General features: G+C 38.2%; 2 protein-coding genes across 2 annotated transcripts in view; one reads left to right on the top strand and one right to left on the bottom strand.

The window, feature by feature from the left end:
• Positions 1–5,066: 5,066 nt before the first annotated feature.
• Positions 5,067–21,398, bottom strand: APIP (APAF1 interacting protein). Its single transcript, XM_005150621.4, has 8 exons — positions 21,196–21,398; positions 16,338–16,438; positions 13,218–13,266; positions 11,821–11,938; positions 10,929–11,064; positions 7,819–7,986; positions 7,137–7,259; positions 5,067–5,804 (listed from the first exon to the last, which is right to left on the bottom strand). The coding sequence occupies exons 1-7, from the start codon at positions 21,253–21,255 to the stop codon at positions 7,160–7,162; spliced, it is 732 nt and encodes a 243-aa protein (XP_005150678.2). The 5' UTR covers positions 21,256–21,398; the 3' UTR covers positions 5,067–5,804; positions 7,137–7,159.
• The window catches only part of PDHX (pyruvate dehydrogenase complex component X), a 34,625-nt gene continuing 33,748 nt past the window's right edge, over positions 21,357–22,233 (top strand). Inside the window, exon 1 of the mRNA XM_005150620.4 lies at positions 21,357–21,657. Coding sequence (XP_005150677.1) covers positions 21,522–21,657 — 136 coding nt within the window. The 5' untranslated portion in view covers positions 21,357–21,521. The remainder of the gene's footprint in view (positions 21,658–22,233) is intronic.

The following is a 22,233-nucleotide window of genomic DNA, read 5'->3' on the forward strand; positions in this document are numbered from 1 at the left end:
TATGTTGTATTACCCACTTAAAATGTCTGGACCTCCCCTTTCGATTATAGGAGTCTTCCTTACTGGAAATTTCAAGCAGCAGAATACACCTTCATGTAGGTTCATATAGAACTTTTTTATTAATAATATTGGACTAACTACGCAGACTACTAGAACTCTGCTGTTTAAAACACAAAGTATAGTAAAACATGGTACTATTTTCTAGTACAACGAAAGTGTTTTATTAGTGCATCAATTGCAGTAGACAGTAGCCATTGTCCTGTTCATTTAACTGTGTTCATCTACTAATGTTGCTACCATTGCTTCTAAATGTTGTTTTATTTGGGTGTCTGAGACTTTAATTATATTCTCTCTTATTGCCTTTACTACAATTAAATAATTTGTTATCATAATGTTTGCCCTTCCCTCCCTTGAAACATTATTCCCCTCTTGGGCTATGGCTTGAGGCTTGATAGACGGATCTGTCACTAAAATGTTATTGAACGGGTTCTCCTCCCTCTATTGCTTGTCAGAAACAACAGCTGCCCTCTCCCTACTCCTACACATCTCTTTGTATCCTCATTTGCTTTAACCATGGCAAGCAAACATTACAGTAGCCTTGAGGTTTTTTGGTTTGATTGTTGGTGTTTTTTGTTTGGTTGTTTGGGTTTTTTTGTGGCAACTGGACTTCCAGGTTCAGACAATTCATCCAGTTGAGTAACAAATAAATAACCTTTCAGATAGCTCTACAGCACCTCAGCATCTAAGCAGGTTTACATGGAGGAAGTATCAGGTGATGAGTGTGACAAATTCTGTACTTTGGCAATGGGATTATCCTAAAAAAATCTAAAGCGTGCAACTGGATTTAAAAGGCAAGTCAGGAACAGGGACTTCCAGCCTTGACAAAGTATTGTGTTCAGAAACATTCAAGTGCCTTGACTTGATTTTTAATTTCTAATGTACTTTCTCTTTAGCCCTTCTGCTAAACTCCTGTAGAGATGCTCCTTTATTTACATACCTTGAAAAACCTACCTGCATTATGAAATCCCATTGGTTTTGGCTATGTTTTTCATACGTGTCGTCCTGAAGCCTTGTTTTTGTGGTGCATGTGCTATATCAGAAGCTACTGCAACCTGAAGGCAAGGGCATTATAAATGAAATGATGACCCAAGAAGATGTAGTAGCTTGATTTTGTATACATGACACAGGTCATAAAAGGAATAATTTTTTCATTGTATGAATTAAGTTGCAGGGCTACTGTTAAGTTAAACTTAAAATAACCTTTTTAAAAGTTGTCGAGGATAATGAATTAGCCAGGAGGAGTTGGAGTGTGCTGCTGCCAACTAAAGTGCTTGGGGACTTGAGATAGAAGTGAACGATAAGAAGTAACTTTCATGCATTCAAATAAATTACATGTTGGGCTTGGCTTAATCCTGGCATCAGAATGATCTCTGGGGTTTTCCCTACATTATCTTAGTCTATGATTATGCAAATATCCTTTTAATGTAGCGACTCCTTAACAGGAAATTAGTCTCATACTTGCTCATAGGCTCTTGCAACCAACAGACATTTGCTTGCAAAATCCTAGTCTGTCTGAGGTACAAAAGGCACATTAACCCTTGAAGTGCCAAAATTTTGCAAACATGCAAATAACAGGGCATGCTTGGATATGTCGGGGATGTAGCAGATGAATCACCAAAGAGATAAGTTTCCTAACACAAAAATATTACTGGGTTTGAAAGTTCACCCAGCATACAAATGGTATTAAGTTTCCATTTTGTTTTGTAAGGAAAACAGGGGAGGGAGAAAAACCTTACAGAAAAGCAGGATTAAAACTGCGTAAGACATGGAAATGAGACAAAGCATAAAGACAAGAGAAATGTGATCATTAGTATTAAATGCACAGCAACCTGCTGAGCCCAGGTAGTCTACATCCTCATCCATGGACAGAGATACACTCTGATTTATTGCAGTGATGTTTTCAGGAACTGCACAAAAATGGGGACTGTGAGGGTAGCTTGCTTTGTCTGGGTAACAGGAATTTAGGAATGGGAATCAGATGCTTCATCTGGAAAGACAGATAGCTGGTATCCTTTGGGAGGAGTGGAATTGAATTCACAAAAATTGCATTGTGTTACTTGTTATAGTATTCATCTATGTCTCTGAATAAGCAATAAAGCTTGTTTTTTTGTTTCTTCTTTTGTAAATCTCTGCCAGGTGAATTTATATTTTTCTTAAACTAAGGGTTTCTGGTATAAGAGATCATATTTCTTTTTAGGACAAAAAATACCAGTTAAGTGCTTGATGACATTCTGGATACACTAGTGACAAATGGGCAGCTAGTACTCAAGGTGCATCCCTACCCAGCCCCCTTTTCTTTCTTTACCCCTGATTGAACACAGACAGCTAAATCCTCAGAGTTACAAGGGAACCTAATGAAATTAAGCACCTAAATTTCCAATGGGATTTAAGGTAGTACCTGATTCATTCAAGCTCTTTTGAAACTCCCATCAAAGTGAACTGTTCAAGGCATGACCTTCAGGTAACACTTGAATCAGCCACAAAATCTAGACTTCCAGCTCTGTGCTTTAAATGTAAGATCTATCCTTTCTTCTATATCCAGTGTATTCTGCTTGTAATTAACAGAAATTACCATTAAAGAATTCAGAATTAATCTGAGGCTCATTAAAGAGCAAGAAGTTATGCTTAACTATTTAAATAAATTGTTGTTGATCTGGTTTCTGGAGATTAAACTCTGTAATTTTATCTGTCACCGATGGGAGAAACTTGCTAGTACAGTAGCATGGTATCTTAGGGTAAAAAAACCTAACATGCATATGTAAGTACACCAAGAGTGAGTGTTTGAAAATGCTGTATAGGCAATATGTATTTCCACGACTCCCCATTAAATCCCGTCTGGTCCAACACAGCCCATTTCTGGTATTGAGCACTGTTTTTTTTTCTGTCTGCTGTAGCAGTATCTAGTAAATGCCAGATTAAGTCTGAAGACACACAGAAAAAAGGGGGAAAAATTGCTATTTGGAACTGATTTTGATTTCAATAGATTAAAATCCTAAGAAACAGCCAACTGCTGAGGTTCCACTAGTGGTTTCATCTCCAAAATAACTCTGCGCTGCTGGATGCAGCATGCTGAACCACTAGCATTCAAACTTAGCAGAAACAGGTCCCTGTGCTAGTTATGTCATCCAGAGAATTGTGAGATTTTATTTACCATCTCATCTATGTAGTGGCCTCAAAAAACAAAAATTCTCCTTATTTCTTTATTGCTTATGAATCTGTAGAGTACACAGCTGATTAACCCCTTCAGTAGGAATACAGTAACTAGCATCAGCTTGCAGTTTCTATAACAATTTTGAAATTAAGGTGCATGAATATCAAACTGTATATTTGCTTCTGTTCCTTGTTACAGCCATATAAAATGATCCAGGGATTGGTGGGTTTTTTTTGCCAATTTGCTATCTTCTGTGAAACAGCAAAAAAAAATTGTTACAAACTTGCCAAAAATGAATTTAGGGGAAGGTTACTGGTTTATTTGTATTGTTCCACTAGCCAGTGGGCTATTTTAAATGTTAGTTTTTGAATTATGATTTCAGAGCTAAAGGAAATAATGCCAGTTGTTCAGGCATTACAGCATTCACTAGAGGACCTATATTGGCATCGTAACTGCTTACTGTAAGTTAGAGATCTCTCTCTTCATGTTTCAAGATGCTGTATTCTGCAGTTTTATTTCCTTCTTGGAAAGCAAGCAAGACATTAATTAGGAAAATACATTTATTGGGAAATATTGGAACTTACTTAATTTTTTGATGACCCACTTGAAATGGGAATTATGTCATTTTTACCTAAGCCTATCTGGTGATACTAAACCCATATAATCAGCTTTGAAGGAGATCAAGTCTTTGTTGCAAACTATAAAAATACCTACCTGCCTTAGCCTACAATTCACATCAGAAAACAGTCCAGTATTAACAATGCCGTGAGTTTAGAAGCTTTAAATCCTATGAGAAATTTTCATATTTTTGTTCTACATAATTTGAGTTAAACTGTAGGGGTTGGGAAGCACTAATCATGCCACAGGATTATTGAAGCCACCAAAGCTGTGAGGGCATTGATTTCTTTGTTGAGAATTCATACGCAAGCAGATGTGTGAAGAGTGTATTTAGCTCATTTCCATTCCACTGAATGGTACTCTGAGCATCTTGGAATCCTATATGAAAGAACTTACCAATTACTACAGAAATTGGATATTTCACACAGGTTTTAGAAAGTCTACAGAGTGGCAAAATGTAGTTGGATGAGGAAGTGAATATTTGTAATTAAAGTGACTGCAGAGGAATATATCTAGCAAAAAGTACTCTTCCGAGTATTTTGTAGTTTGTAATTGCGCATGCAGAATAAAGTACCATCAGATGTAAAATCATCATTATCCTTACAAAATACCAGTATTATGGAATGACACAATTACATCCTATTCTGACAGCATCATCAGAATGCTGATGGATAAATGGGAATTTACTTTTTACAGAAATACAGCAGTTTAAATGAAGACTTAAAGATCACAGTCACTTATTGGCAACCAGATTTCAAGACAAAGTGGATTGTCACATCAAGAAGTATTGGTGTTAGTATGCCCATGGAGAAAAAAGCTGAGGGAAATGCAATTTGCTTTTCCTTCATGGCAGTTGCACCTCTGAAATCTTGAAAATAATTAGAGATGCCTTTTGTGCTGAAGTGGAGCACAGGAGTATGCAGCCTGTCCAAAGTCACTCTGATGTAAAAAATAACATTTTTCATCCAGGTTCTTCCTACTGTTCATGTCCACTCACAAGATGTGGAATCACTGCAAAAAATTTGCCACTGATAAACAAGTGTCTGGTAATGCCAAAATGGATCGCAGATCAACAGAATGGTTTGCGTTAGAAGGGATCTTTGCTGTCTAACTTCACACCTGTGACTAGAGTCTCAATACTCAATCAGAAAGTTGGGCAATTAATGGTTAGACTGATGTCACTGGGAGCAAGTCTCCAGCACAGGAGATTTCGAAAGAAGACATTAAGACACAGAAATCTGTGAGAATGTATTTTAATGAGCAGTTTGATTAAATCTATCTTAAGCTGGCTAATCATAGGTCATAAAAATGCTGTTTTAAAGTTGTAATAAACAAAATCTTTCTTATTGAAAGGGAATGAACTTAAAGAAGTAAAAACCAGACAAGATCCAGAGCAGGCAGTCAGTAACAACTTCCAAATGCACGCTATAAAATTGTTTCCTACTCATTATAATGACAATTGAGAGACTTAAAAAATATACATGATACAGGCTTAATTTTAGAAAAAACTCCTATTAATATGGCAACAAATCACCAAACAGTGCTTTCAACTTCTAATTAAGGGGTTGTTCTCACTTTCTTCTCAAGAATGAAGGCTATTATTACTTTCAGAAATGGAGACTTAGAACACGCTTAATGTTGCTGCAGTAGAGCAGGATCAACAAATGCAGGTTGTTGAAGTATGAATTTCTAAAGCACACCAACAAAATGTCCCATTAGTTCTCAGTCTTTTTTCAAAATCATTTTTTGCATCTGAATTTTCATTCCTCCCACTGTAGCATTTGTCAGGATAAAAAGCAATGATTTTTCAGCTTTGTTTGTTTCTTTGCTTGTTTTAACTCTCCTTTTCTTCTTGGATGTGTTTACAATAAAAACCGACTGCTAACATCTGTCAACCAGCTGAGAATAACAGCACCCCCTTCTGGTTTTAACAGTGCGAGGTCGAATCTGGAACTCTCATCATCATGTAAGAAACCTGTGTAGGAGAAACAAGATAAAAGTAAAAATATTCCAATAGTAGACATTGTGTCATAAGAAATAGGCAAAGGAATATTAGTGCCACTATATTAGCTCAACCTATTCGATTTCAGGGGCAGAGGAGCAATTTTAGGATGGTTTTCGTGGGCCAATCTCTGTGCAGATGTGGTAACCAGCATGTCTTCATCACTGTATGCAGTGGCAGCACTCCAAATACCTGTTCATGCAGAGACTCACTTGACAGCAAGGCTCCTGTCCCACTGCTTCCTCCTGTAGTGTGGGCATACATACTTATGATTCAAGTGCCTGTCTGTCCTGGGCTCACACTGCCTGAGCAGCCATTTTTCATCTCTTCTGATGCAACCATGGTGGGTGGAGAGGATTATCTGATGGGCCAACTGTGCAACAAGTGGCCTATCCTGTTTAGACCACCACTTTGGCCTAACAACTCCTTTATAATCTCAGCACTGGTATCTTTAAACTTGCTTAGATTTTCAGGAAGAAGTGTCCAAGACTTTGAAATGTTATGCTACTGCTGTGTTTTGTCATACCAAGCAGTATATTGTTTATGTGAGAGTTATTTCAGGGATCCTTCATGTAGAGAACTGTATGTGTTATGCCTGATCAGTACTTCAAACTTCACAGAATCACAGAATGGTTTGAGCTGGAAGGGACCTTAAAGATCATGCAGTTCCAAACACCTGCCATGGAGATGGTCAAGGGCAGGGACACCTTCTGCTAGACCAAGTTACTCCAAGCCCCATTCAACCTTGCCTTGAACACTGCCAGGGAGACTGGACAGCTTTTCTGGTCAAGCTGTGCCAGCACCTCACCACCCTCACAGGGAAGAACTTCCTGATACCTCACCTAAATCTCCCCTCTGTCAGGTTAAAGCCATTCCCCCTTGTCCTCTCACTACAGGCCCTTTCAAAGCCCCTCTTCAGATTTCCTGATGGCCCCTTCAGGCACTGGAAACTGCTCTAAAGTCTCCCCAGAGCCTTCTCTTCTCCAGGCTGAACAAGCCCAGCTCTCTCAGCCTGTCTCCATAGGAATGCTTGATAGAATTATGTTTAAAAAAGCAATTGCACTTCATGCAGTACATAGATGCTAAAATACACACAGCACATACTTAACTATTAATACATATCTTTTTGGTGCATTTGCAATAAATAAGCATTATTTCAGGCACAAATACAATTGCAGCAGAAATGGAGCAGGGTGGGGGAGATGTGTAACACTGAAGCTTCCTAAGTGGGAAAAAAGGCTGAAGTAATGGTGTCATGTGTAGTCTCTCCCCCCAAACAGATAATTTCTATAGATAAATTCACACCTGAATATAAATGTTGTGGTCATTTACAAGATTCCATTTTCTCCTGTTGGATGTTTTGAAGGATCTAGCCCATGCTGCTTCATCTGCACTGCGATATCAAACAAATAATCATAACACTCGCACCTAGAATTAAAATGAAAATAGAAGCAAAATGTAAAGTAAGGCCCAAGTCTTGCCATGTTTTTCAAAAAGTAGTGATTTACTTCCTTGAGCTTTACATCACCAATGTAAAAGTCTGAATGTACCGCCCCATTACCATTTATTTCCATTACTGCTGTAAATGAAGCTCCCAGCATTTTTGCTACACGATCCTGATTTGCTGCATTTCCATCAGCAAATGAGGAAGTAAATTCCAAAAATGGGACTAGGGAAAACTAATCAAACAGTATTGGCTGGTGTCATATAAAAGCAGAGATTGCCTGCAGGTATCATATGAGGAAGGACTTGTCCCTATGAAAAGAAAATGTTGGCAACCCTATCAGCCAGCATTGATATGAAAGGAAAACCATGTGGTGGTATCATGAATGAACCCATGGCCAAAAGCTCCTTATACATTCAGTGAGGCCAGAACTTAATGTTCTGAATAATTGTCCATGGGTTGGAAATACACACGCCATAAAGGTCATTATTAAGATTTTGAGGTATAATGGCAAAAGATACCATATTCCTAAATTGTACTCACATCGTTTTGGCTTTTTCCCATGTTTCTCCCCATACGTAAACTCCATGACGTCTGACCAATACAGCACAAGAGTCTGGGTATTTTTCCATTGCACGTGCCATTCTTTCCTTGAGATCCTTCTCTTCTGGTGTGTTCTCAATAATGGGAACCACTAGTTTATCATCATAACTAAAAGAAAAAATAATGGTCATGTGTTTAAATAAAATGCTGTGTCTGGATGCACAAAGCTTTTCCTTAAGAAACAGATCCTCTGAGTGTGTAAAGATGTTAAATTCTCAGCATTAGTCACTTTATGCTCTTCTCTTTTGAGTCATGCTGTAACCCAAGAACTCTCAGGAACACCTTTCACTCCCAAACCTATGTTATTCTGGCAATACCTAAGCTATACTTGAGGCACAAAAAGAAAAAACACTTTCATGTATAAAGTGTAGCTATTCAGATATATCACTTTGTAGTTGAGGCCCTTTACAACTTTTTCAGACTCTTCATCCTGTATTGGCATCACCTACAAGTTTTATCTCAGACTAAATTATTTAAAGGAATCACATCATGAAGAAGGAAATGAAACTGTTTGCTGGAGAGCAGAAAAAAAATAATTTTGGTAGTCCAAAAAGCCCCTGGAAATAAGATTCTCCTGCTAAGGCATATAAATAGAAAGTAGAGTCAACACATGAAAAATAAATTCTCTGTGATGGAGTCATTGGTGGGCTACATGTGAACTTAAGGAAGCCTGAGAACCCTAGTTCCAAAGACAAGATGATGCATGTTACTCAGTGGAACTTACCTAAGAGTTTCTTCTGAAGGAGGACTATGATATTTGGCATTGCTTGTATCTTAATTAACACTGGCAGAAACTTGTTTAAATAGTTTTAATAAGTCCCCAGCTCAAGTTCAGATTTATCAGTGAGATCACACAGATATTTCATGAGTGGATGCTAAAAGTAGTTACTTTATAAAACAGAGAGGAAGCAACAGTAAAAATAATACAGCTTGTACTTTAATTCAGATATTCAGAAAATTAAGAATTTTTATCTCTTACAATTTTCAATGCTGATGCTTTCCCAAGGAAGTCTATACAAACAGTGAATGAAGAAAATTAAGTGGCTCTTGTAGGTTTACTTGGACTCTTACATATTCTGATCATTAAAATTGGATTTGGAGTGTTTGTTACTAGAGAGGCCAAATGAGCTTAGACACTGGTCTCCTAGGTTCTGTTTTCTACTCAAATGTGAGTTTGGAAGCAGGTATAAATAAATACCATAACCGATTATTAATCACAACATAAGCTTTTTATCACAAACCATTACCTGTAAACCCCCATGGAGACTGTGAATGACTAAAATACTTGGTATCTCTAGTTTCATTGAAATTTAAGCAGCCTGCATTTAGCCAAACCTTCATATAAAATACTGTGGACAGTCTGAGACTTTCAAAGCTATTTACTTCAGATCTAGTTTTCTTTCTACTGAAGTCAAAGGTATAACTATTCTTGCATTGCTAGGATCATATTTAGGCTGACATATACTTCTGATTATCCTACCTGCAGCATTTTCCTGGATAGCTTTCAGAAAAGGTTAATGTAATTAGAAACAATATATTGTCAATCCTTGTTTTGAAAGGTCCTATTCTGTACTACTGAATTTCTTCTGAATTCAATGGGGAGCCTTGTGAGAGGCAAGACAGTGCAGTCAGTCTAGTATAAAAATATATCCTTAGGAATCATGTAATCTGGAACTCTATTTCTTTCGTTTTTCTGGTAAATTAACAGCATGACTCAGGATAACTCAGAGATATGGAACCTAATAAATATAATGTCTCCTGACTAACATTTAGGAATTTTTGAGAATTCAAAATGCACATCCAAAGAAGAAAATTGTTGTGGATGTTTTTTAAAAACAGTGTTGTGAGACAGTTTGTTATGAGAGGTGTATTTTGCCACATTAAAAATACAAATGCTAATGCTGACAAGAAAGTATAGCTGGCAAGTTAACCGAGTAAAATGTGCCCGGGTATAAAATCACATGCCAGACAAATGGCTTGCTCCCTTGCCAAAGGGCAATTGATAGTTACAAAAATTAACATGAAAAAGGGGAAAGAATTTAGCATTTCAATTTTTCATCTAATTGTCACATATTATATACCTCATAGCAGCCTTCCAAGATCTGAAGAGGGGCTTTAGGGATGCTGGGGATGGACTCTTCATTAGGGACTGTAGTGATAGGACAAGGGGTAATGGGTTCAAACTTAAACAGGGGTAGACTGGATATAAGGAAGAAATTCTTTACTGTTAGGGTGGTGAGGCACTGAAATGGGTTGCCCAGGGAAGTTGTGAATGCTCCATCCCTGGCGGTGTTCAAGGCCAGGTCGGACAGAGCCTTGGGTGGCATTGTTCAGTGTGAGGTGTCCCTGCCCATGGCAGGGGGTTGGAACTAGATGATCTTAAGGTCCTTTCCGACCCTAACTATTCTATGATTCTATGAAATGTTTGCAGATCCCAATTCAACACTCTGTGGTTGGAGTCCTTAAAACAAGCCATCACACATAATGTGAGTTTGGAGTAACTCTGCACTTATCTCAGAGCTCATCCTTGAAAAGTAGTAACATTATCTTTAATGAGCTGTTTATTCTGAATTTTCTTTCAAAGTCTGTCAAGTAAAATTTCAAATTCTCCACTCAACATACTCTCAACTAGCAGAGGCAGTGATACATGAAGTCCACCCAAATGTAGTTTGCACGTTATCAATCCAACCTAATGTTGGTTGGCTCCAGTTTCAATTTAACACTGTATAGATGTGTTCACACCTCTGTTCTTGAGATATTTGTCAGGACGCAGCTCTTTATTTGGTTTGTTTCTATAGCTCAACAGACGGCCATAGCCTTGACATTACAAGATTATATCTCAGATCCCTTCCACAGGCTTGAAATCTTCTTATAGAAAGCCAATGACTGATTTATTCCAGACATGTTTTTACTTCTATTACTACTACTATTCCTAATACTTCATATTACATACTTTTAACACATGTAACTCAAATGACTTGTCATCTACTTATATTTTTGTAAACACACGATCAAACAGCATGCCTCTTTTCTTAAATATAGAGAAGTACCGGTAATAGCCCCCTGAAGTACACTTCTGGATTCCTTTTATCATCTCCTGATGGGTAATAGTGAACTCACTTCCTGGGTAAAGAAGGGTAGCCATAACGGCAGCCTTGGAATGAGTATGGATCACTGCCCCTGCCCCTAAGAACAAAAAAAGAAGATAAAAATATATTTTTAGAATTAATTATAAAACATGTCTATTAAGAAATTTTTTTTCACATACTTGATCAATTTCAAGTATTTACCATTATTCTGATAACGATAAATATTTGAAGTGAATGGAAATGATGGAAAGACAGGTAGACAGCAATTATTATTTACTTACAAAGTTGCAATGTTGCCAAAAAAACAAAATGAGTTTTCCTTGGGTACAGATGTAAGTTTCTTGTGTGGGAAGGTCAGAAGAGACTCTCTAAATCCTTTCTAAAGCAACACAAGTAAATCTGAGCCAACAGCAAAAGCTGTCTATTACTGTCTGCTTGCAGAAAATGTTTCCTATTTTTTTCACCTGTTCATAATTCAGAACCTTCTATCCCAGCCAAGTGTTGTAGAAGGAATTAAACCATAGCTGCTGAATTGGCAGAACTACTGGTATAAAATTGCTGTAAATCCTCCACCTCCTTGCCCAACCTACCAATATACTGCACTAAAAATTAGTGCCAAAAAGATGATCACAGGTACAGCTACATGAGAAGATGAAAATGTAAATGACACTCACAGGATGCTACCATGGATTACTTTCCACTGTACATACTCCTTTGCAAATCTATTTATTTTACAGTTTCATGTTTATTTCATTGTAACTTCCATGTGTAAATAATATAATGAATATCAATTTTGTAGGTGTGTAGATACAATATTTCAGTCATCAGTGGACTAAAAGCTTTTGCTACACACCTCTCATAGTGTAAGCATTCATAAAGAGAGGTGTGCACTGGCTCTTCTTCAGTTTCTTGTGCGGTGGAGGACCACTGATGTCTTGTTCGTTCATGTCACAAACAAACATATCTTCTGGCTGTATGAAAGAAGAAATCATTTTAGGCTGTGATGACCCCTTCTACTGAGATAAAACATATATACACCATGTATTTAATACAGAATGTGATTCTAACTTTATAAAAGTGCTGTAACACACCACATTTATTGTAGCTTCTAATACTAGTTACTGATAGCATGAAATGTGAATTAATATTAGGTCTTTTTATTCAGACTGCTGCTAAGCAGATATTCGTAAAACTAAAATTTTCTCAAGAAAGCCTGTTTTTAAATAACAGACAACAGATAAAAAGGAAAAGTAGTAACTGATAAAGGAAACGTAGATGTACTTTTCCTTTCCCCCTTGAAGAACCAACAAAGGACATGATTTAAACCTACATATAATATATTTAACTTGACAAACAATTTTTTAAAATATTTTAGTAATTGTATGTGAATATAACCTTTGCCTCAATCAGGTAGTAGTACAAATAATAGTACAAAGAATTGTTCAGGGCAGCAATAAAACTTTCTTCTTTAATGTTATTTTAAGTATCAGCAGGAAATACAAGAGATTTCCTTACTGTGATGAATTCACTGCTACTGCTAGCAAAGAACAGACCACCACAATCTTGCCATATCACCTTATGTGCCTTCACCTGCCTTACTTGCTAACATCCACAACAAGGACTGCTGCGAAGCTTCAAGTTTCTATCAGTGAAGAGATTCCTTTAACTTCTCATTGTATTTACCCTCAGATCTATAAAACAACAAAGTCCTTTCACATATTGTTCTATTCTGGGGGAGTTCCTGCTGTCAGAAAATAGTTACAATTTACCATTCTCCCCCCACTTTGGGGGTTTTTTTGGACAGGAGGCAGACAGGTAAGGTCACCTTTTCATGGGCAGAGCCTATATATTTACTGCGAATATTAAGACAGAGATTTGTAATCACTCAAATGAAAATAAATAGATACAAGGTGTTAATGCTTAATTATGTATGTGCCACTGTAACTTGACACTGCAGCCAGACATCTAGAAAGCTTTCCAAGCTTGAGGAAGAAAATTATGTTCAAATCTCACAGTCTTCTGCATTAATTTAAAGCAAAAAGACCATCAAGACTAATCTACACTGGCCACTGAAATACATGTTGGTTTGCTGTTCTAGTGGAGTACTGGGTGAAACCCTCAGTTGTTTCAATAAGACAGTCAATAGTATAACAAGTTTCTAACTTTACATAAGAAAAAATGAAACTCTGAACAATGGTACTTTCATCTATTTCAAGATGAACTCTGTGGTAAAAACACAGTTGAACATACCTGTATTCTTTCTTTTTGGACTCCTGAAGGAGCGATGTAGATTTCATCCCTATGAAGAGTTACAGACAGGGAAAAATTACCAAGACAGGGTTGTGCAACTGCATGGGCATCGGAGCTCTCAATCCACTGAAAAGTGAACAGTAAATCTGGCTCCTCGTATTGTAATAACTTTCTTGCTCCTTCTACAGGTTGACACATAGATGGTTTTCAGAACAGAATCAAATCGTACAAGGGCATACAAAATCTCTAACTTCAAAGAGTACAAAATCGCTTTCAACAAGATGAGATCCCAAATGTACACAGGAACAGCAGCTTTGTTTTTCCTACAAACACCTAGCCCCCACCTGCAATAATTCCAAACTCATATCCCTAGAATTCAGAATAAAAAAGAAGCTAGAGAAATCGCAAGCAGATAGTGATTTGACAAAACAGATGACAAAACTATTACTTAAAAATCTGCAGGTTACCTATAAACAGTATTATCTGTAGTATTCTACAACATAAATATTTTACATTTTTGTTATAACTGTATAGTGTAGGTTTTTAATGCATCTATATTACCTGTATTGATAAAAAGACAACACTAATTCAATGCAATTAAATGATGGAAATTTAATTCTAATTGCATCAGTTCTTGCAAAGACTTTAAAATACTTATTTAAATGAGGATGATTTTAAAATGTAATCTGAAATTATTTTGATATTAGCAACCTTCCCCTTCCTTGTCCTGTCCCCCCCACCCTGCCCCCTGCGCCCTTATCTCTCTTGATTGTAATCACTGTTTGGTTTCAACAGTAACATACTAAATTCAGGAGCACAGAGACATCTAGTGAATAATTGGTCAAGTTACAGACAGACTATCTAAGGAACATGAGATGTTTGTATTTCTGGACAAGAGAAATTTCCGAACACTTGCAGATCAACAAAGCTGGTGAAGGGTCTCGAGCACAAGTCTTATGAGGGGAGCTGCTGAGAGAAATGGGATTGCTCAGCCTGGATAAAAAGAAGCTGAGGGGAGACCTTATCACTCTTTACAACTACCTGACAAGAGGCTGTAGTGAGGTGGGGCTAGTCTCTTTTCCCAAGTATGAAGTAATAGACCAAGAGGAAATGGTCTCAAGTTGTGCCAGGGAAGGTTTAGACTCGATATTAGGAAAAATTCTTCACTGAAAAGGTTGTCAAGTATAGGAACAGGCTGTCCACAGAACTGGCGGTCACCATCCCTGGAGGTATTTGAAAAACATAGACATGGTGCTTAGGGACATGATTTAGTGGTGGACTTGGCAGTGTTAGGTTTATGTCTGGACTCGATAATCTTATGGGCCTTTTGCTATTTAATTGATTCTATGATTCTAAATCTTAAAAAAATAAAGCTCTTTAGGATGATTTACTCTTCACAGTGGTAAAATGGCTGAGAATCACATAAAAACATGGCTTTATATTTGTAGTTATTAACATTCATGAATTAGCACTGCAAACATCACATTAATTTACTCTTAAATTCTTTGATGAGCAAAATGAATGAAAGTGCAACATACCGAGAATTCAAATGGTAATTTGGTTTCTGACAAAAGACATGCATTTTCTCCTTAAAATTATGTTTTCCTTCTTAGAAATAAAAAAAAATTAGAAATTAAATCATAAATGGAAAATCTGATGATGAAATACAGCTTTCAAAATACATGATACCTTTGAAATACAGAACACCTGACACAGAATTCTAGATCCCTTTTTAATATGTTATCCCATGTCCGAATCATCATTTTTGTTCTAGGTAGTTGATACAAACTACGCAGTGAGTAATGCTGATTAGAATTAGCTGAGAAGACCAGTTGTTAGAATTTCAATCAAATTTCAATCATTCTTTCACTATTTCCAATGCAACAGTTCTAAGCCAGTTTGATCTCTGCCTTATAGCTATTAATTTTGAAACATTTATGTTATTGTAGCTATAGAACAATACAGCCACATAGATTCCAAGACCATGTACAGTATTGGTACCAACTTGAATACGTATTTTGGTGTAGTCTGTGCAACCAAGCTATAGAACTGCTGGGGGAAACTATACTATGTCAGTGTGCTCTCTGTTGACATCATTTGTCTTGCCACAACCAACATCACACTGAAATTACAAAGAACATAGGCTACATTTAGCTACTGATGAGAAATTAGTGCTAGAAATACATTTCCATAGACAAAGAACTTTAAAAACAAGAAAAAAAACCTTACAATTCCTGTAATTACTACTGCTGCTGCTATGCTTGCAAAATCAAGCATGGAAGTGAAATTACCTGCACAAAGCCATCAGAATGGCACAAATATTAGCATTTAGAGCCTTTCCTTCATATGTATCTCTCTAGTATATTTGAATAGCAATGGCTGCATGTGTCTGTATGCAAGTGTATGTCAGAAAAATGAGAGGTCGGTCCCTTTAGAGTTAGAGTGTCACTACACACTGTGACTGGCGAGAGAACTGCAGGCACTATGGAAGGTGTTTTGAAGAATGAGGACTTGGCCTTTTTCAGTGGCCACTGAGAGAGCTCTGTCTCCATTGAAAGCCTGGAAAGTATGAACACTGGGAGACTAGCAACTTAAAAAGCAAACTGGTGCTTCTCAGTAGTGGATACAGACCAAAAATTATTTTGCTGTTACCCGTTCTGCTTTAGTAATATTTTGAGAATATCTCCTTAAAAATTAACTCAGTAGAACAGTAATTTCCTCCTAAAAGGAAATGTCCTGCCTGCAAAATGGACATTTGAAAGCTCTGTGCCAGGAGTAACCCACCCTAAATTCCATAGTCAATGAAATGAAAAAGGCAGAATGCATCTTCCCTTAAAGACAATTCATCTACCTTAAACTAAGATAGGAAAAAGACAGAAAAAAAGACACTCTGTGAATATTATCTCTATTGAAGGGACTGCAGCAACTAATTCAGACTAGCTACCTACCACCTTTCTATATGGTAAAATTTGGTGTACTGTTCATTCCTCCTCTACCTTCTTGCTCACTCTTGACTTTCAAATATTTTTTATGCAACTGAAATGCCCTCACCAATTATTAAACACAGCCATCCCCACCCCCCTCTAACCATCACATTCTTTTTCTTCTATGTTTACTCACCCATGTTTCAAGCTGATTCCTCCACCAGTTCCTGTTACCCAGCCTAAACCATAAAACAGTCTACAAAGCTCTGGGATAAGATTTCTTGGATGTAACTTCTCCTAAAAGTAAAGAAATAAATTAAAACTCATGAGAAACATCATAAATCTAAGCATTTCAAAGCTGAAATTAAGTTTAAGGGGACCATACTTTTATACTGCAGTATGACAGTCTGATTTATGTTTATGAACTTCAGTTACAACATGACTGCATGTTTGTACAATGCCCTTTATCCTTTGCAGGAGCCATTCACACCTTGAAAGGAACAAACAAAAGCCTCCCCACTCCCCAAAATGCATGTCTGATTATCCTTCACAGGAAAGATTTAATCTCAAATTTATTTAAGCGCAGTGGCCCACAGGTCTTATCCCAGCAAGGTTAGGTTGTAGACTATTGCTATTAAAAAAGAAAAATAAATGCATCTAACATTATCCATTTTGAAAAGTTCAACTATATTTTTTTCCAATTGAATCAGTTTTCTGTAGGTTTATTTTGCTTAATTTACAAATTTCAGTAGAAGAGACTTTATTTGTTCTGTTCTATATTTTTACATAGCAGTCAAAAATACCATAGAAAATATAAGCAAATTATTTGATGAAGTTCACATTCCTACATTTTTACAATGTGAGGTTACCTCACATGCAGTTTAGCCAGAAGGCAAATAGCATTTTTTAGTATTTCTTTCAGAAGGAAAAAAGTTCTTAATTTTTTCAATATGCCACTGTTCAGTACATCAATAAATATCTATTAACCAAAGTATCTGCAGTGTCACAGATTAATCACATAGTTCATCTAAACCAGAATGGGTTTACAGTACAAGACAAAACTATTTATTAGAAATTCTAAACATTACTTTGTACTGATCATACAAAACAAAAAAGCTGTACCTAACAGGCAGTGATCTTTGATTGAGTGCTACATTACAGAATTAAACATTTTTCATGTTGGATTTATTCACATAAGAAATATAACCAGTATACATAGAGAAAACTGTGAGAAGTTACTTTAACTCATGCTGTGTGCTTGAATATATGCATTTGCATGTTGTTTGAAGTATTTCTTTCAGGTTATCTGAGAAAACAAAAAGTGAGATTCCCTCCCCCCCCCCATTTACCAGTGTAAAGATAAAAATCATATGTTCTTTCAGAAAGATCCTGATACGACTGAACCCATCAAGTAAGGAAGTAAACAGCAAAACAAAGCAGCAATTTTATTTATGACAATTTATCTCCTTGGGATAGAGTAAGATTTCCACCATATTATCCCAGCAGTACAGATGGGTTTGTATCTTAAATGGGTGTGTGAGAGAAATCAGAAATTAAGCATAAGAGATGTGCTTCTTGCACTGCTTTCAACAGAAAAATGGAATAGTTTTAGGCAGACTAAACCCTTAGGTCACCAAACACAGTCTCCTCCTAATGCAGACAACTGTCACATAATTCTTTTTTAATATGCATTACACCTGATCAATACTTCAAACTTCACAGAATCACAGAACGGTTTGAGCTGGAAGGGACCTTAAAGCTCAGTTAGTTCCAATCCCCTGACATGAGCATTAATGCAGGTGTTGCATGCTTACAAACACAAAACAAGCACAGCTATGTGTAAATTATGGGTTGCTGTTTCATTGTTCTGATTTATTGATACAGAATAGCTGTACCTAATTCACCTGTTGCAAAACTGAGTTCCACAGTACCTTGTTTAATTCTTATTCAAAATTACATTGCTGTTGTCTATTCCTAACCTAGGTACTACAATCACTATTTTTTATTTCAAAGAAAAAATATGTCTTATACCAAGTAGATTTATACTGTTATTATTTATTGAATGTACACAGCCATGAAAACAAAATAAATTATAACATTCCCACAATTGTTTCAGGTTTTCCCTGTTGGATGAATCTAGGCATTTACTGCAAAATTTATATTAATGGGATAACATGGGCACTTTTCACCACTTTTATAATTCATCTAAAATAACTCTGTAAAGTTCAAAATCAGAAGCTACTTTAGAAAAAACATATGAAAAGACATAAAATCAAGGAATTTTGACTATTTTGCTGAAGAATTCCAGGATTATAAATCAATCCTAAGAGTTCAACAGTATTTTTCCAGGATCAGTCAATACTTACCATAATCATAAACTAGCTGAACAAAAATCTGACTATTTTATGTTTAAAATTGCTGATTATGAAATTAACACTTCTTTCCATAATTAAAAGTGCGTAATTGCTATAATAAGCCTGGGAGCAAACATGCGTGAAATCAGAAGGTAACTCAACAGGATTACTCTTTGTCAAATCTCAATTAGCAGCATTTTAAGTTTGATTTTCCAGTTGAAGTACAGATCCCATTGATTGTCTCTTTTTTCATATCTCCAACTCAGGAACTGGCCCACCAGTTTCTACATGTTGTTATGTATCAATGAAAACTCCACAGATTTCTATGAACTAAAAGTGACTATTTTTTCAACCCATTATTCTTTTGAAATTTGCTGGTAAATCTCTACACAGACACTGACTGGAAGTATTCACAGAAAAAATAGCATCTATTTCCAGCAGTCAAGTCTATTTTAAAAATATATATTATTACATTCTGGAAGACTGTGATGGCTCAAGGAATATAAGCTTCTTCCTATTTTATTTAAATTACCTAATACGATTTAAAAAACCAACCAAACCCACCCTCCTGACCCAAAACCCCAGAACAGAGGGTGTATCCAATATAACAAAAATCAAGGTGGACCCAGGCTACTTGTAGAACAAACACAATTTGTAAAGGTTTGAGGATAATTTTCAAAAGGCATGAAGCTGAACTACAGTGTGGATATTTTAAGATATTACAGTAAATATAAATGCCTGAAATATGTACTTGCCTTTCCTAAATTGTTTAGAAATCATAGATTTTTGTCAGAAGTAAGCACAGGCTGCACAGATGGAATCATACCATTGATATTTCATATTGACAGGTACTAAATAATGACGAGGTTTCTCTGAATAGCCATGTAGTGATAAGTTTGATGTAGTAAACCAGATTTGTGCTACATTGTATACATGAAGTGAGAAAAGTACCAATAATAAGCTGGTAGTTTTCTGTTTAAAATCTGTATTTAGCATAGAAATTCGTCAACTAAACCAAAATTGCAAAAATAATGTCATGATCCTTCAAAAAAGTTTATTTTTTACAACACCTTCAGCACCATACAAGGATTCTATAATGCAAAAGAGAATTTTTTAAGTGAGGAAAAGGAATATTTCTAAGGAAGAGACAGGAAAGCATTGCGGTGTGGATTCTTACTCTGCTTAAAAGACATAGACTGTCAATTTTGTAACCAACTAGAGACCTCCAAATGAAACAGATCACTTATGGTTTGCCTTTTTTATGTGGGTTTTTTTGTTTTGTTTTGTGGTTTTTTTTGGGGGGGTGGTGTTTATTTTACTGCAGCAATTAGAAACTTTAATAGGATTTTTTTTACAAGTGATTAGCTGCTCTAGTGCTCAGTTTAGTCATTTATGCCCATGAAAGACCATTTCCAAGAGGAATGCTTGTTTAGCAGGGGGAAGGCACATTACCAAGGTTAAACAACCACAGACTAAAGGGAACAAATGCAAAAAAAAAACCAAAAACAAAAGTCAAAAAACTAGCACAGCCAAAACTGGGAGACAGGTAGTTACTCAGTATAATTCCTTTGCTTGAAACATCAAAAAAAAAAGGTGCTGCTGTCTCTGTTCCCTCTCCCCACCCCAATATCACAGTGACTCTTAACACTGAAGACAGTGATCCTTGATGGTCTGAAGTGAGACCATAAGACTACAGCAAAAGGGAACTGGGATTTTGTGAGGAGCTCGAGATTGTTCCCTGTCCCTTGGAATCACAGGGAGCAGAAGTTTTGTTTAACGCAGTCCCTCAGAACAGACAGCCCACAGACAGACCACTTCCATCTTAGCGATGCTGCTACTGGGGCTGCATGCCACACGTAAGTGCTTCCAGTTGCTGTTGGGCCATCAACAGCTGGGAAGGTGAAGTGTTGGAAATGTCAGCCTGGGGTCAGTTTGACAAGGTTTGGAAGCTCCTACTTTAACCTCACCTTTAAAACCTCATGAGTCACAAACTCCACAGGCAATTTGTTTAGCTGCCCCAGGTTAGAAATATTTTCCTAACATCTAATGTAAACACTGCTTGCTAAAGCTTAAGCTTGTTATCTCTTTTCAGACAGTTACAGGCATAAAGATTTTGTATATTTACAGGCTGCCCAGAGAAGCTGTGGCTGCCCCATCCCTGGCAATGTTCAAAGCCAGGTTGGACAGGGCTTGGAGCAACCTGGTCTAGTGGAAAGTGTCCCAGCCTGTGGCAGGGGGTTGGAACCGGATGAACTGTAAGTCCCTTTCAACACAAATCGTTCTTTGATTCTGTGAAAAAAAAAACCCAAACAAAACAACCCAAACAATCAAACAGAGAGAAAGGCCAAACTAAACCAAACTTAACTCCCCAGAGCTACCACGAATAGAAGGGTCACGAGCCCTGCAGGCAGACTCTCAGCCGGCAGCACTTTGGGAAGTGTAATACATTTCCTAAAACCTCTGTGCTCGCTGATAAGTAACAACGAGTGCGCCTGACGGGCAGAGCGCGAAGCCCTTAGCAGTGCCCAAGTGTCACGGCGGGGCCCGGGCACGCCAGTAAGGCTTATGCCGGTTCACTGTCACATGTCAGGCCACCAGCAGTCCCTCCCAGCCGGCGAGGGGACCGTGAGCTGCCGGCAGGGGGCAAGGGGCGGCCCTACGTTACCTTGGCAGCAGGGGTAGGGGGCAGCCCCGCGTTACCTGCACGGCATCCCGGTCGTTGGCGGCGATGCCGTTGGCGGCGATGCCGTTTGCTGCCATGGCGCCCCTGTGGGCGGACGGAGAGCGAGAGGGGTCCCCTTCCCGGGGCCTGCCCGCTGAGCGCCTGTCTACCGCCGCTGTGTATCACCGAGCCGTGCGATATCCTAGTGGGCTGGACGTGGTGGGACGTGCAGACCAGTCCCTCTCCGGTCTGTTGTGCGGAAAGGAGCAGTACCGGGTGAGGAGCGGGCCGATCGTTTTTCTGCACAGGCAGTGAGAGAGACAGCCCCGGCACCGGGGAAGGCAGGGACGCGAGGAGAAACAAGATGGCGGCTTCCTTGTGGGTGAGCTGCGGTGGCAAAGTGGCGCGGCTGCTGCTGGGGCGGCCGCCAGCTCTGGGCACTGGCGTGGCCTTCGCCCGAGGGGGCTGGAGGTGTCTGCACGGGACCCGGGAGCTGCTGGGTGAGTGATGGGTGCATTCTGCGCCTGTCGTTGTTAGTCGGGTGCCTGTACCGACGGCTCGTTGCATGGGTGTGTGTGTAAGAGTTAAGTGAGGGGTGAGGGTAGGTGGTGCTGGGGAGAAGTAAGGTTGTGTGCAAGGTGGCAGAGAGATGAGAGTGCCTGGTGCTACCAGGTAGGTAGCTTCTTGGGCTTTGAGTACACATTGCTGGCTGATGTCCAGATCTTCATCCACCGCTATCCCCAAGTCCTTGTCCTCAAGTTTGCGCTCAGTCCCTTCACCCTCAGCCTGTGTTGATACCAGGGGTTCTCCCAGTAAACCCACGTGCGGGACACCTTGCTCTTGGCCTTGCCGAACCTCATGAGGTTCACATGGTCCCACCTCTCTAGCCTGTTCAGGCCCCTCTGAATGGTATTCTGTCTCTCAGTTCATGTCAGTTGCATCACTCAGATTAGTGTTGTCTGCAGACTTTGAAATTGCACTCGATCCCTCAGTGTATGTCATTAATGAAGGTATTAAACAGTGTTGGTCCCAGTATGGATCCTTGAGGAACACCAGTCATCACCTATCTCCATCTG

Source organism: Melopsittacus undulatus, chromosome 8 (assembly GCF_012275295.1).
Source record: "Melopsittacus undulatus isolate bMelUnd1 chromosome 8, bMelUnd1.mat.Z, whole genome shotgun sequence".
Taxonomy (NCBI): Eukaryota; Metazoa; Chordata; class Aves; order Psittaciformes; family Psittaculidae; genus Melopsittacus; species Melopsittacus undulatus.